General features: G+C 57.0%; 5 protein-coding genes across 5 annotated transcripts; 3 read left to right on the top strand and 2 right to left on the bottom strand.

Moving 5' to 3' along the window:
* Nucleotides 1–290: 290 nt before the first annotated feature.
* On the bottom strand, nt 291–1374 carry GGTG_12201 (GTP-binding nuclear protein GSP1/Ran; the record flags this gene model as incomplete). Its single annotated transcript, XM_009230096.1, has 5 exons — nt 291–422; nt 493–698; nt 820–973; nt 1051–1143; nt 1261–1374. The coding sequence occupies 5 exons, from the start codon at nt 1372–1374 to the stop codon at nt 291–293; spliced, it is 699 nt and encodes a 232-aa protein (XP_009228360.1).
* An 870-nt stretch (nt 1375–2244) lies between these two features.
* Nucleotides 2245–3665, bottom strand: GGTG_12200 (26S proteasome non-ATPase regulatory subunit 9). Its single transcript, XM_009230095.1, has 4 exons — nt 3431–3665; nt 3281–3353; nt 2815–3152; nt 2245–2732 (listed from the first exon to the last, which is right to left on the bottom strand). The coding sequence occupies exons 1-4, from the start codon at nt 3581–3583 to the stop codon at nt 2607–2609; spliced, it is 690 nt and encodes a 229-aa protein (XP_009228359.1). The 5' UTR covers nt 3584–3665; the 3' UTR covers nt 2245–2606.
* A 347-nt stretch (nt 3666–4012) lies between these two features.
* On the top strand, nt 4013–4822 carry GGTG_12199 (hypothetical protein; the record flags this gene model as incomplete). Its single annotated transcript, XM_009230094.1, has 1 exon — nt 4013–4822. The coding sequence occupies exon 1, from the start codon at nt 4283–4285 to the stop codon at nt 4820–4822; it is 540 nt and encodes a 179-aa protein (XP_009228358.1). The 5' UTR covers nt 4013–4282.
* A 162-nt stretch (nt 4823–4984) lies between these two features.
* On the top strand, nt 4985–8437 carry GGTG_12198 (RSP; the record flags this gene model as incomplete). The annotated part of the gene is made up of 7 exons (XM_009230093.1): nt 4985–5830; nt 5903–6190; nt 6284–6487; nt 6572–6790; nt 6927–7110; nt 7214–7438; nt 7536–8437. The coding sequence occupies 7 exons, from the start codon at nt 4985–4987 to the stop codon at nt 8435–8437; spliced, it is 2868 nt and encodes a 955-aa protein (XP_009228357.1).
* Nucleotides 8438–9211: 774 nt separating this feature from the next.
* GGTG_12197 (hypothetical protein) lies at nt 9212–9824 on the top strand (the record flags this gene model as incomplete). Its single annotated transcript, XM_009230092.1, has 2 exons — nt 9212–9580; nt 9723–9824. 2 exons carry the CDS (start codon nt 9212–9214, stop codon nt 9822–9824), a joined length of 471 nt encoding a protein of 156 aa, XP_009228356.1.
* Nucleotides 9825–14509: the final 4685 nt, after the last annotated feature.

Genomic DNA, 14509 nt, shown 5'->3' with positions numbered 1-14509 from the left:
TGGGATTATCATGCCGATCGATCTGGAGGCGTTGCGAAGAGAAGAAAGAGGAAAACAAGAAAAGAAAAGACCAGCCAGTCGACGTCGCTTCTAGTTACCCATCCAGCCGGTCCGCCGACTTCCCCATCCGTGCCGAAAATAATCATTCCATCCATCCCATCCGTCCCATGTCGTAAGGCAGCTAGCTCAGCGCGCGTGTCCCGCCCGTCGGCCTTGGTGCCCGAGAAGGGTCAAGACGTGGCAGCTAAAACTTCGCCATCCCCTGCTCACAGCAGCTTGGAGCGAGTGATTTAGATGTCATCATCATCGTCGTCCGGCAGAGGGGCTTGGCCGGCTGCTTGGAGCTCAGCCTCGTACTGGGCCTTGAGCTCCTCGGTGACGACGGCAGTAGGGGGAGCCAGAGCGGGAGCGGCGACGAACTCCTATTATGGCATTAGCAACCAAACATTTCTTGTTTAAGAACCGAGATTTAGCAAAAAGGGCAAGACATACCAGACCAGGGTTGCCAACAAGCTTGCGGCCGAGCCACAGGAACGGCTTCTCGAAGTTGTAGTTGGACTTGGCTGAGATGTCGTAGTACTGGAGGTTCTTCTTGCGGTGGAAGGTGATGGTCTTGGCCTTGACCTTCCGCTCCTTGACATCGACCTTGTTGCCGCAGAGAACGATGGGGATGTTCTCGCAGACACGGACCAGGTCACCTATCGTTGGGGAGTAGATGCGCGTCAGTCGACCGATTCTCCCTCATCACAAGTCTCTGTGGTTGCCCAGAGTGATGGGCAGCAGTGTATGCTCCAGCTAGCGCTTGGGTCGTGTACTTACGATGCCAGTTGGGGACGTTCTTGTAGGTGATGCGGGAGGTGACATCGAACATGATGATACCGCACTGGCCGTTGATGTAGTATCCGTCACGGAGACCGCCGAACTTCTCCTGTCCGGCGGTATCCCACACGTCGAACTGGATCTTGCCGAAGTTCTATTCGCCTTGTCAGATATGCATGTCCATCTGCTCGCACATGTGCCGGGGTCCGGGCCTGTCTTCAGAAGACTTACGGTATCGAAGCCGAGGGGGTGGACCTCCACACCGAGCGTGGCCATGTACTTCTTCTCGAACTCGCCCGTCAGATGGCGCTTGACGAACGTGGTCTGGAGTGGCGTCAACGTTAGAAATCAGCGGCTATGGCAGAGGCGGGCGGCGTGGCGCAACGGCCGTCGAGGAGGGGGTCGATGCATCGAGAGGAGAGCGCCGTCGCCGAGGGAGACGAAGTCGCCTTTCCGGAAGGCTTCGGGTGTTGTGTTGTCGAGTTGACTTGCCTTGCCAGTACCGCCATCTCCGACCAGCACCAGCTTGAAGGTGGGAACCTGAGCCTCAGCCATGGTTATGTGTGTTATGTGAAGATCGAGACGCTATCGTCAAATCGCTGGACACTGAGTGTGTGTGTGCGCGCCCAAGGTCAGTGTCTGCACGGAGCCTGAGAAAAGGCGGAGAGGTGGAGGCGGTTAGAAAAAAAAAGATGGACGGATGCGAGGGGAAGGAGCAAGAGGATCAAATGCGTGGGACGGCGGGTAGCATTTAAAGCAGGACGTTATCAATGCAAGCCCGTCAGGTGGCAGGCCGCAGGTCTCCAAGATGGGGGCCCAACGTACCTTTTTTTTCCCGTGGGATGACGTTGGAGGTTCAGAGTGGGATGTTCGCCAAAGAGCAGAAGCCGGCAGAAATTCTCCTGTGTTGTTTTCACGAAGGCGGCCCAGCCCCCAGCAGCCTGATGGGCGAAAAACTCGCTGGTCGGGTCGGGCAGGTGGCGGGGTACTACTGGCACGTGACTGGCTCCTGTCGCTCATCCCGTCACTGCGCGCAGTTTCCACAATGGAGTGGAGGTTGCGTGCTTCTGCCTGCCAGGCTTGCCTGGTCTTTTGGGCCCCTGTCCGGACGGCCTGACCAATGAGATTGGCTCAGACTGAGGTTATCGGAACCTGCCAACAATCACCATGGAATTTTCGTTTTCTCTTTGACCGGGCATGTTCCTTATTCATTTGTATTTCTATCATTTCCTTTGAGTCTTTAATTCCCGAGTCAGCCATGTCCGAAATTACCTACACTGCTATGAGCGCCCACGTGAAAACCGATCTACCAGTACTTCAAGCACGTTATATTCATAGAGTCACAAATCTCTGTTTGAGATCTCGTTCTGACCAGCTTGACCCAACAACTACATGAGTAACCAGCGCGATCGACGCACCTATCGCCCAGGCACAGAGTGATAGACATCAATACGTTCAAGCACGCGCTAGGGCCCGGATGTTTCCTGCATCCGAAATTAAAGGCGGATGAACTTATTCATTAGCTGGGATGTCTAGATCACCATATCCACCCTATAGACGCCTGATTTGTTAAGGCGCGCCCTATTTTATCTGCCATTCCAGAGGCTCAAGCCGACTCATAGGCCGGCCGTCTTTATGCAGGCTGATTTGCATCAACTCGTTTGGCCATGATGCTCGCCCTACACCCGTCGACTACACGCATTCGCCTGTATTTGGGCCCGTAACTGGAGTCGAGCATTCCTGCGTCGAAAACTGCGACGTATCCATCCTCCTCAGTGCGGCAGACCTCAGACGGGTAGGATATGGCAGCCCAACAGCCCTCTTCCTCCCCAGTCTCTACGAGGGGTTAACGTCAACCGGAGCTCGGTTTGACTGGGCCCATTAGTTCTGGTAATCTTGACCAGCACGTTTTGCTGTGGGTAATATCAGCCGAATGAATCCACATTTGTTGGAGGATCCCAGCACATGGCCATGCCGCTGCCAGTAGAAACCTACCCCCTCGTTGCCCTGCACGCACTCGCCGACCTTCTTGAGGCCGTCGTGGTTTGCATAATTGACGTAGCCAAAGTTGCGGATTAGATCTCCCGCCTTGAGGCCAGCGCTGTTGGCGGGGCTGCCGTCGACGACGCTGTTGACCTTAGCAAAAGGAGGGTCGAGCACCTCGGGTGCCGAATCCGGGAGCGGCTCAGCCGTCGCAAAAGTTGTTCCGGAGGAGGCCGCGACCTCGTCGTCATCGAGGCTGGCAAAGTGCTCATGAAGCTGCTTCTCAATCACAGCCATAAGGTCCTTGTAGTCGTTTCGCAGGTGGATGATCCGTGCCCGGGTTGTCCGTACTGGCATCGAGCACACCCCGTCCAGTTAGCAAATGCGGCTGGGTTTCGTATCTTGTCTCGCATGCGCTGCTACCTCTACGGAAGCAAGGCAGCGTCCCGGCGAAGGAGGGTGGAAATGGGTCACGAACTCTGGGCAATGTCGAGGTCGGCGCGGGGGAACCCGTCCGGGGTCAGGAGGCTCGTGTTCATGTCGACATTGTGCTGTTTGTTCCCCGCACTCTGGTCAGCTAGGATTCTTGTGGTCGTGACCATGAGGGCAACTGTGAAGGAGACCGCACCGACTCTAGAACGCCTCCCAGGGCCTTGAGCTCGGCTTCAAGGTTGTCCTTCTTGCGCTGCAGCTCCGCGATGGTCAAATGCCCCGCGCGGCCGTTGGTAGCGGGCGCAGTCGTGGGCCCTGACGGGATTGTGGGCGCGTGCAGGTTGTTCATTTTTCCGATACAGGTTATCTACCTGGGGGTTGGCGCAGCAGTTACCATATTTGGTGGAAGGAAGCAGATGCTGAAGTGGCAGGCAGCTGTCGACGCGGTTGGATGGCGCATCGCGACAGAGCTTGAGCTGCAGCGGGGTGCTCTGTGGCCTGGCTGGTACGTCAGCGGTCAGTGCGTCCCCTGAATTTCTAGAACGCTAACCGAGTTGGGGTGGGCTTCCCTGCGCCGTCCCAGGGCTGAGGCTGAAGGGGTAGATGCCGGGAGCCATGAGGCAGGTGGAGCCTTGACATACGTTGTGCAGCCCTGGGCCACCAGGTACCCCTGACAGCACCCTTCCCTCCAGCCAGGGACTCGATTCATGGCAGCCCGTGCCTTTATTTTTACAGTGGCGCCGCTGAACCTGCCACCTGGCAACGCGAGTCTGTCTTCGTCTGGATGCGACACGGCATCATAGGGAGACAAGTGTAGGCCCATCTGGTTTCGCGGTCGAGCCTCGGGCCTCTGGTGTGCAGCTCGATCGGCAGGTCAAAGGTGTCAACCAGGCTGTATGGCAGTGGCAGACACACGTCGGCAGACAGAGAGCAACCTATGCTATAGTATCGTACATAGACAGCGATCGACGCCAGTATCGTCCTGTTTCACGGCCCAGGTTCCGTCCGTCCCATATAAGGTTTCGGGCGACCCTGCTAGAACGCCCGAATGCCCTCTCGTGGCCATGCTAGGCACGGTATCATGGAGCAGGCGTGGAGAAGGTCAGGGGCAACACAGGCCCTCCGCCTTGGTATTGAGTGCATGCTGTGTCAACGGCAGTGGAGTCGTGGCTCCTGTCATGAGCGCGGGCTTGCGCCGGCGCGCCTAACGAAGCGTCGCGCCTTCCCAACGACGGCAGCAAATGGTTGCCACTTAAGGGGCCTTCCCGTCCCCATTCGGTTCTTTTCGCCCGCAAGCAGGAATCACCTTCGGCCAAAGTTGGAACGACCTGCTTCAGGGAGCGGTTCGCGACAGGACCGCCTGCGCACTGGGAGGACCCTTGAATGCGCCCTCCCCTCCTCCTTCTCCCCATCGTCCCGTCCCGTCTGCATCTGCGGTCGTGTCGAGGGTCCTGCGGCCGTGACCTCCACTGGGCTCGGCGCTGCGACAGGTACATCTTCAAGAGACGGCCGCCATCTCTGTCGCTCCCCGACGACCGCCGACTCTGCAACTCGACCTGCCGCCATGCCCTATCCCCGTCCGCCCTGACTCTTCCATCATGTTTTGAGTCCACCACCTGCAGGCATTGGGAGGCAGGCAATCCTTGGATGGATCTTTGGGTTTTGCATCTTTCGTTTCTTGGTCTTCGTTCTGCTGCCTCCTTGGAGCAATTCCATTCTTTTCCAACCGACCAGCCCTACCATTACCACCATGGCGTTGGTGAACGACTCCGACTCCCGGCCGCACTCTCCAGCCCCGTCGACAAGGTCAGTGACCATCAACCGGCCGAGCCGGCCAAGCAGCCCGCCCGCGTCTGTTGCGCCCGCCGAACGCCACACGCCAGAGCCGGCGTCCTCCCATGTGGGCCCCGCCCCCGACGGCGGCGCGTTGCTCAGCTCGGGAGATGACCTACATCTGGAAGGGCCCGATCATGATTGGCAGATTGACGACAACATGGCCTCTTTGCGCTTCATCTTGAATAACAACCCCGACGCCTGTGCCGCCGACGAGTTCCCCGAACCCTCCTCGCCGCCCCTCGAACCGACATCGAGCCGTCTTCCTGCTCCCGAACTGAGCCTGCTGGCCGATAAATCCCGGAAGCCCTTCCACAAGTGGATGAATACTCTGCGCAAACGCGGAGAACAGCGGCGCCGCGACCTAGACTTGGACATCACTGCCGCTCAGTTCCTCTCGATCGATGCCGAGGTGACCAAGCCCGCGAACTACAACCGCCACCGCCGGCATTCATCGTCAGATTCGTCTTTTGCCTTCATTACCGCCTTGAAGAGTCCCAGTATCAGCCTCGCCAGCTTCAGCGTCCTTGGCCGATCCAAGCTGGCTACAAATGTCGTGTCTTCCAAGGCTCACTCGCGGACGGACCGGAGCAGCAGGGCATCCATATCGGGGGTGAGGCTATCGGAGGATAGCCAGTATCCCGGCAGAGGCGCAACTATGGACCCAGCCGTTGCCGAGCGCGCCATGCAGCGCCGCCGCATCCTCGAGGAGCTGATAAACACCGAAGAGAGCTACATTAGAGATGTGCGCTTCCTCATGAATGTAGGCATTGGTTTTTCCCAACGTATCATTCAGACCCCACCCATTCGTGGATGGAGCTAAAAGTCCCGGTAGGTATATGTGACGATCCTGGCATCATTACCGACCCAAGTCCCCGGGCTCCGATCGTCCATAAACCAAAACATGACGGAGATAGTGGAGCTGCACGAAGAACTCCTCGGCGAGCTACACCGGGCCGTGCCGCATTCGGAGTACACGCAAGCTGAGTCCCCTCCAGCGGCTCGCAATAGCCTTGGACCCGTCCCCGAGGGCAAAAACGGGGATCTGTGGCCACAGGAGGCCCCTGAGATGATGGCCGAGCCCCAGGTGGTAGCCGAGGTAGCCAAGATCTTCATCGCCAAGGTAAGAACTCTTTTTCAACGGCCTGGGTTGTCACATCAACCGTGCGGGATTCCCCAGAATCCGTAAGGGCTAATGTCCCAATTCACACGCTAGATGAACCGGTTCTTCATATACGAGGAGTACGGGGCCAAGTATGAGCTCATGATGAACGACGTCAATCTTGCCCGTCGGACCCTTGCAGACTGGGAGAAGTACCAGAGGGGACTAGAAGCGCTCGCAGCGTCTATCGGGCCAATGAACAGCCATGACGACTTCTCTTCGAAAAAGTCTCTGACCATTGGGGACCTACTCGTCAAGGTATACCAGGCCTTTGCCGCGCTGTGCTTGGGCTGCTTCTTGAAGGAGTTTCGGGTACAGCTGCTGACTTGCCCTGAACCCTAGCCAATCCAACGTGTGTGCAAGTACCCGTTACTTTTCGCAGAGCTCCTCAAGCACACGCCAGTCTTCGATTGCCCCCATTCACATATGGTGATTGAGGATGCTCTCGTTCGCCTCCGGGAAGCCACAGGCGAGATCAACCGGGCTACGGATGACCCCCAGATGAAGACTACCCTCGAGAGAACCTGGCTGCTTCAGGACCGCCTCGTCTTCCCAGACCAGGTATGTACCCCCCCGCAGGAGGACGCAGTCCAGATTTGGCTACTGCTAGGACTACATAGCTGACCTCTTTCTCTCGCTCTTGAAGAGGCTCGATGCGGCTTCCAAGAATCGCGTCCGCTCTTTTGGACACATACAGCTTTGCGGCGTTCTCCACCTCTGCTGGCAAACCAAAGACACTGTCACTGGACAATATCTGATATGCCTCCTCTATCGCGACTGGCTCTGTATTGCAGCGGCCGGCAGGGCCGACCAGATATACACTATACTTCTCTGCATCGAGCTGGCAAATCTCAAGGTCGAAGACGCTGACAATGGCAGAGGTGAGTGAGACGGATCACATGTCTTTGAGCCGCTCGTTCTCGGGATACTGTTTCGAGAGGGACATGCCGGCCGCCTGAATCACGACGCTGACATGGGTTCCAGGGATACAATGCCATACGGCACCGCACTCATGGAAGCTAGTGTTCGAGTGCGACTACGAGTTGTATGAGATTGTCATGACGGCCTGCAGTCCCAAAGAGGGCCAGGAGTGGCGTGGTCGTCTTGAGCACTCGGCGGCCAGTGAATACTCGCGTGCAGCTGACCCGATGGGGTTCTGTGCCCTCTCGTTGAATATCAGGAGTTTGGGGACCGTGTTTGGAAAGCCAGGTTCGTGTGCCCTACAGCCGGCCTCTCCTGTTCCTTCACCTCTGGGGAAGGCAGGCCCGCCCGGACAGTCACTGACATGCTTTCACAGGCACAATAGCTCGAAGGATATCAATACACCGGGCCACAACCGTTGGCCCCAAATCTTCGCTTTGCCAGGTAGTCCTCAAAAACACGAGCCTGGAAAAGGAAGCGGCAGCGCCCTCATCGGCATCGTCGAAGCATGGACCGCAAAGGTCATTATCAATGCTAGGACCTCCGAATCGAGTGTCATTGCTGACGCCGTCGAGGTCAGAACGGGCGAGGCTCGAGGGGCTACTCTCGGACGTCTGGACTCGAGAGGCTTTACCCTTCCCGGGCATGACGGTTCGTGGACGGGGCGAGCACCTTGTCCGAACCGGGGCATCCTCCATGATGCGCAAACTGAGTGTCGCCAGCATCGCCAGCACTTTCTCGAGAAGATCCGGCAGCATGGCGAGCATATCCAAGACCGCCAGCCCCGACGAGGCCATCGGGTCCGGTTTCAAGCCGCCAGCAGATCCAGTCAGCGCCGTGTGGGCCTTTGGCGCCTTGGAGGAGAGGCGCGGTTCTTGTCCGTCTACTATTGAGACAAAAAGCATTGCGACAATGCCAACCCCTGAGCTGTCCCCCGGCGAATACGACGAGCAAGGCATGCCGTCGGTCATGTCTTTTTCGGATACGGCTGTCGACAAGTTTGGGTTCCCAGATTTTGCCAACCACGCGCTCCCGGGATCGCCCGTCACCCCCGCCTCGTCAAAGAGCAGCATACAGCTGAGCCGCCGGCCTTCTGCAAGATCCAGGTTCTCTCGACGGGACTCTTTGGCCTTTGGGTCTGAGAAGGCAGAAATGTCCCAGGCAGGGCTCCCCCGGGCGTCGACAGGCTACAGGTCGTCGTCGGTCAAATCGGGGAGCCGATGGACCAAGGTCGGGGGCCTCCATCGAGGGGTAATGGTTCAAGGAATCCGGGGCTTCTTCCGGTGATTTGAACGCTTGGGATAACACAGCATTCCCAACACATGACAAACCCTTATCACCCTATTGTTGTGTTGTTCTTTTATATCCACATTGCTACATTTTTTGTGTTCCGGGCGTTCTGGAGGTGTTATCTTGTTCCTGCCGGCTTGGCCTACCGGTCGTTTTCGATAGACAGGGGGAGACACAGGCTTATACCCCGAATGTTTATTAGTTCAATGTTGCTGCGTTGGGTTTTCTTTTTGCATTTCTCCTGTCTGTTTCTTTTCCTTTTCTTCTTGAACGTCATGGACGACTGATTTGGCTCCTGGACGTGTCATGTCCAGGTATCCTGATAGCGTCCTACTATTATCCCAAGCTGCCGCAAGGCTTTCGCATTAAACATCAGCTAAGCGGACAAGTAAAATAAAGTTTTTCTCTTAAAAAAAAAACCGCGGGCTCGAAGAAGAGTTTTGGTCGGTGTCTTGATTCTGCTGAGTCCACTAACCCAGGTTCCTTTCAATGGTACTATAGCGCTCTACATACACGAATGCTGTGGTGCGAGTACATAGACGTGGAAGGGTTGCGAGAATAACCGATAGCCGCTGCAACCAAGCAAGACTTGGACGATAAGACGGTGTCCTCGATTCATAACGTTCCTGTATTCTATGTTATCAAATGGGCGCACTGCGAAGCGAATCGGTGTCACAGATCTGGCCCGGTGCGGCGATGGGCGCTCGTTAGACGCCGAGTCGGATACGTTTTTGCTACTTTTTTGTACCTTTTCTCTCTCGACTTTCCACCATGGCCGGCGGCAGTTCGGTTCGCGCGACAATCCCTAATGCCCTAAATAAAAAAATAAAAAATAAAAACAAAAATACACCATGCCCGGTCCTTTTGCACTTTGTTGCCCCCAAAGGCATCAACCCCGCCCGCGTCACTGTACACAAGGCCCTCGCAGCAGCAGCAGCAGCTTGCACAAGACCCGTGCGGCAAGGCGGCACAAGGCCGGCGCGTCGTCGTTGCCGCTCGGGGCGATTTGAGCAAGCAGGAGCAGCGCTTGCGTCGAATCAGAAACACTCTGGCGGCGCTGAGGCTCTGGCGGGACGGGACGGCGTCGCGTTTCTCGTCTCGTTGCGCCTGCGTTGTTGTTGGGTGGATGGCCCCCCGGGCGTGCGTCTGTGGCGTGTGCAGGACGGACATTCGCGCGCTACATTTGCGACACACACAGCTTTTCTTGAGGGTTTCTCCTTATTCTTTCGTCTTATTCACATTCCCTCGGTGCGTATTATTGTTACTTGCTTCGTTTGCCCAGAATTGTCCCTCCTCGTTGACCAACGGCCGCACGGAGACCAACCAGGACCAACATCACGAGCCAAGGTCTACAAAGTGCAGCCCGCCCTCCATCCCGAAATAGAAACACGGAATAGGGGAGGTCTTGTTCCGCCCCCACGTTGGCTCATCCGCCGGAACAACCGGCCCCGGCCAAGAGGGATAAGGCCCGGGGGGTGGTTGGGGGTTGTGCAGAAACTAAGAGAAAGAGGGGAAAAGAAGAAGCACAAAAAATACAAACAAAAAAAAACCTCTCCGAGAATGGGCATGCGGGCATTCGGAGGCGTTGGGCTTCTGGCGTTTAGGCAAGACTGAGGAGGAATACGGGGTGGGCGTCGCAAAGGAAGAGAAGAAAAAAAGGCCCCAGCGAAGTCGTGCGTTTGCACATTCCACATGAGGAAGACCAAGGCAATGTGTGATAGTGACATGATGATGCGGCGTGCATGGCAGCTGCAGTCGCTGTATTATTATCCTCGTTATTCTTGTCTGCTATTGTGCCAATGCAGCCACGTGCAGCAAGACACACCCCGGCATGGAAGCCGAGCGGAAAAGGCTATCCCTTGGTATCTAATAACTCGCAGCGTGGCGGACGGTCGACGAGGCTATTGGGCGCCACGGCGCGAAAGGAAGAAAAAAAAAGGCATCGCTCCTCCGTCTCACCGTCTGTGCTTCATCACATCTCCCCCGAGCCCCGGAGCCCGCTCGGTGCATTTGTCACGGTTGTATCGTACCTTGCGGGCCCGGTGACGGCGGGAAAGGGGAACGACCAACCAAGGAAAAGGACGGGCGCGCGAGCGAGCGAGCGGTCTCTATTGTGATTGAGGCAGGTTCGGTGACTATCTCCCCCCACAGCACTTGAGGGGGATGCCGACGACATTACTGGACGGGGGAACGTGTGGGATGTGCTGGCGAGCCGCAATCACCGGCAGCCTGCTCTGTCGGTAACCTCCCCTCGACAGGAATGGCGGCGTCCAGCATTGTATTTTTAGGTACCCCGCGCAGGGAACGGAACGCTAGAGAGGCATGTCGTTCGCTACAAAGGCGCGAGATTGGGCCCAGCCGTGCAGTCGAGATTGGGGCGGGCTAGCGGGAGAGCGTCCTCCCCCCACCCGGGCACTATCATGACGGTCGTCACATCGCGCCGTGGCCCCAGTAAGCCACGGCGGGAAAGGGGGTAGCGACTGCGCACGGTGATGGGCGTCGGTGAAAGGAGGTGACGAGATAGCCAGCCGTGCGTGCCAGCCCAGCCCCCAAGCAGGCTCCATAGCCGCAGGTGCGGGGAGAGGGAGAGAGCTAAATCCGTGCTTTTCGGTGGGCGAGCGGGCTGTCGTGCCAGGGCTTACTTGGGCTACACAGTAAACGCAGCACAGCAGCACAGCAGCCCGTGCCGCTTCCCGTTCCCACCGACGATGGAGACGATACCGTCACCTTCCTTCGCGGGCAAAGGCTGTGTTGCGGTGAAGGTGAGGCTTTTTCCAGGCAAAGCGATTGAGTCGTGTGGGATCCGCATCATGCGCGGGGGAGTTCAATAAATCATGGCTCGCTTGAACGGCCAGCAGGTTCATCCCTCTAGGTTTTCCAGACTTGCCTCGGCCAAGAGACGCAAGGGTTTTCAGGCTGCGGGCGGTGTGCTCTGGGCGTCGTTTACATACGACGCAGGGAGCAAGAGGGAGAGCTAATTCCACAGCCGTGAATGTGCCGCGCCGAGCATTTCATAGCCGAGATTCATTGCGACAGTCCATAGAACTCGCCCAGCTTGGCAGAGCAATCAATTGGAAAACTGGAAAATTGGAAAAAAATGTGATCCGCCGCGTGCCAGATCGGACAAACCAATCAACCAGGCGAGCTCGGCTCAATCAGACGGAACAAGGGATGCTGCAGCATCTAAAAAAGAAAGCTTCCAGTTGAAGGGATGGAAGAGCGTGGAGCGATGGCAACGCCCCTGCCTGAAGGGAGAAGGGAGGGGGTGTCATTCCCATGCTGCTGGCACGGCACCACGCTGTTCCGTGGCAGCAGCGGGCAGCACTACCACGATGCTATCGGGACCTCGATCCCTCCTCACGGCCAATCACGACGGCCCTCCAGCCGCCCGGCGAAGGTCTGCAGGCCGCAAGATTTCCAAGATTTCCAAGATTTCCAAGATGTGCATATGCGCTCCACTTTCCAGAACCCCAAGCCAGCGGGCATGACTGAACGACTGGCAGGAGGCCGGAACCAAAAGGATACGAGGGCAGGTGGCGCGAGGTCGGGACGACAATCAATCTGTCAAGCTCAACCCACCCCAGGCATGTGCCGTACACAGTGCCTCGATCACCACGCAGAGCAGAGGCAGAGCAGAGTCAATGCTTGGTGCGGGCAATCTTCATCCGGTCCACCCATGCCCTCGCCAGTTACTTAGCTCCTTCAAGCTAAGCCCACGCCCGAAACATGGGGTCCTACGAGACCAGAGACGTTGCCCGTTTGTGGCCGCTCAGCCGAACCGACGTTTTGCCATGCTGCAACCTGCGACTTTCGCATCCCCCCCGTCTATGGTATTCTTGTGACATTCCCATGTTCAGGGCCCCGGTCGCCACCCTCTTCTCGGTTTTCACTTTGTTTCTTGTCTGTACCACCGCTCTGGGGCCGCCCCCCTCCCCCTCGGCTACGGCCACGAGATGGAGAAGGGGACCCATTGAGGAGCGGTGAGGCGTTGTTGATCACCGCGGAAATTGCTTGCTTCCACGCTGAGAGGAGGTGGATTCTCTTTGACAAAAGACCTATTCTTCGTTGTCTTTTTTGGGGCAGGTGGAGCCTGTGATGGTCTGACTGGAGATGGCCCCGGCGCTTGAAACATGGTACCACTCACTACGAATCGAGCCTTCTTTACATTCAGCGGCAACGATATCAAGTACACCAAGTGAAGCAACCAAAGTAACTGGCCAACTCTCCCGTTCCGTGTTTCCAGGACGGTTAGCAGAGCAGAGAGATATCGTCCCAAGCCCGTGGCTGCTTGCATCTCTAGATTGGATCTGGTCAACATCAGACCGCCCGGCGGATTTGGATGATTCAAAACGGCAGCAAAGTGCCGGGATCAAACATCAAACGCAGAAGCGACAAGTCGGGGGAGAGAAAGAAGATAAAAAAGAACGGCCCACACGCAAAACATGGAGTCAGGGGGAGGTGGTAGTCGGAAAGACCGGATGGACCCACCACCATCAGGCGATCAACGAGCCATGCCTCGGTCGTCCCCCCCCATCATGTTCACACCCGTCGTCGCCATGGCGCACAGTCGTCAGAGTTTAGACAATTTAAGCTTACAACCTGTCAGCCAGATCCCTCCCCCTGGGCTGGCACGGCCGGCGCCAGGGAGGATAGGCGACGAACTCGACAGGGCGACAGCCAGGTCGTGTCTCATGGCGCTACCATGCCGGCTTGGGCCCTGTGGCACATACAGTGTGGGAGCCGTGGCTTGGCCGTGGTTGCTGTGCAGAACTTGTGCCGAGGGATAGATTGTGGTCAAGGCTTGGTAGGTGGAAGGTACCTAGAGGCCAGCAAGTGGCCATCACGAAATGTGGAAGGATTTGAACACCTCTTTCGTATGCTCCTGGCGGCAATGGACGCAGAAACCCGCCCGTCTCTTGATGGCATTCCAATCAACCACATCGCAAAACGCCAGCCTCACTGTGGCTGGCGTCAATTGCATCGATTTGTCCACAGCGCTGTCGTTGGTGTGCAAGCTGGGGCTCTGCAGGTACACGGCCAGGCCGCCATGGAACAAATTTCGGATGCACCCAATCCCACAGTGGGCTTCCCTGCAGTCCCCACACAGCGGCCGGGACCCTCAAACACGGCTGCGTCAGCGCAGTGGAGGCTGAGACGGGGTGGCAAGAGAACGTCCATCTTGCTCAGCAGCTCGTCAGCACTCTCTCTCTCTGACTGGAGCGCTCGGGGGAGTTCGTTGCGACCAGATTCCGAGCTGCAGATGCGGGTGTCCGTGGAAATGTGCTGTGCCACCACACACAAGCGCTTAGTTGCTGGTCATGTGCTCCTGCCGCTTTCCAGTAGGCACAGTACTGTGGCACCACCATGACAAATTTGTTGGCACCGCAAAAAAAGGAGCTACAACCCAGGGGCTACTATCTGTGGTAGGCCGTCATCTTGCCCTCCGCATCCACGATCTTTTCTAGGATATCCGGTACAGAATCAACCCACCTGTTGATTGAATCAAGTGACAACCCATTCCAGGCCTCTTCTGCTAGTTCCTTGATGTACCTATCTTCCCAAACAGCCTAACGCCAGCCGGATCTTTTGGAGACTCCAGCCCAACGAAAAACGGCATTGTGACTGTAGGAACGCTTTTCTGTATCAAGGAAATCGCATACGGCTTGCACGCGTGCTTTTTTAGGCGTAGAAAGCTCTGTAAACATCGTTGTGAGGCTTTGTTGTGCGTGGGTTGGATTGAGGGCGGTGGAGTTACTAGGAAAAAATTGATTTTGCGGTGCCAACAAATTTGTCATGGTGGTGTGTGGTATACCAGTGCTGTGGTAGACGAGACATCGGGCAGGCACCACCGCCCACCAAGTGTATCGTCAAAGGGCAGGCGCCCCAACGAACAAGGCAGTTGCTTGTTGACGCCCGGCAGACCTCTCAAACCCTGGGCCAGGATAGGCCGTCGGCCGAACGACGACAGGAGAATTGTGCGTGCGCTAAGCCGCTGTCAACGAATACCGACGAAACCCAGCTCCAGGCATGTTCCTGGCGCTTGGATCGGGATGCTCTTTCAGCGATCGA

The sequence above is a fragment of the Gaeumannomyces tritici genome (assembly GCF_000145635.1).
Source record: "Gaeumannomyces tritici R3-111a-1 unplaced genomic scaffold supercont2.8, whole genome shotgun sequence".
In the NCBI taxonomy this organism is placed as follows: Eukaryota; Fungi; Ascomycota; class Sordariomycetes; order Magnaporthales; family Magnaporthaceae; genus Gaeumannomyces; species Gaeumannomyces tritici.
The sequence above is the reverse complement of the archived record's forward strand: the minus strand, read 5'-3'. Positions and strand labels throughout refer to the sequence as shown.

Excerpts from the sequence above, each read along its gene's own strand:
- GGTG_12200 (XM_009230095.1), bottom strand. The coding sequence starts at position 3,583 with ATGAACAACCTGCACGCGCCCACAATCCCGTCAGGGCCCACGACTGCG. Across the intron at positions 3,354-3,430 it reads TGGGAGGCGTTCTAGAGTCG|CACAATGTCGACATGAACAC; the intron begins GTGCGGTCTCCT and ends GGGAACAAACAG. Across the intron at positions 3,153-3,280 it reads CGACCTCGACATTGCCCAGA|TACGGACAACCCGGGCACGG; the intron begins GTTCGTGACCCA and ends GCTCGATGCCAG.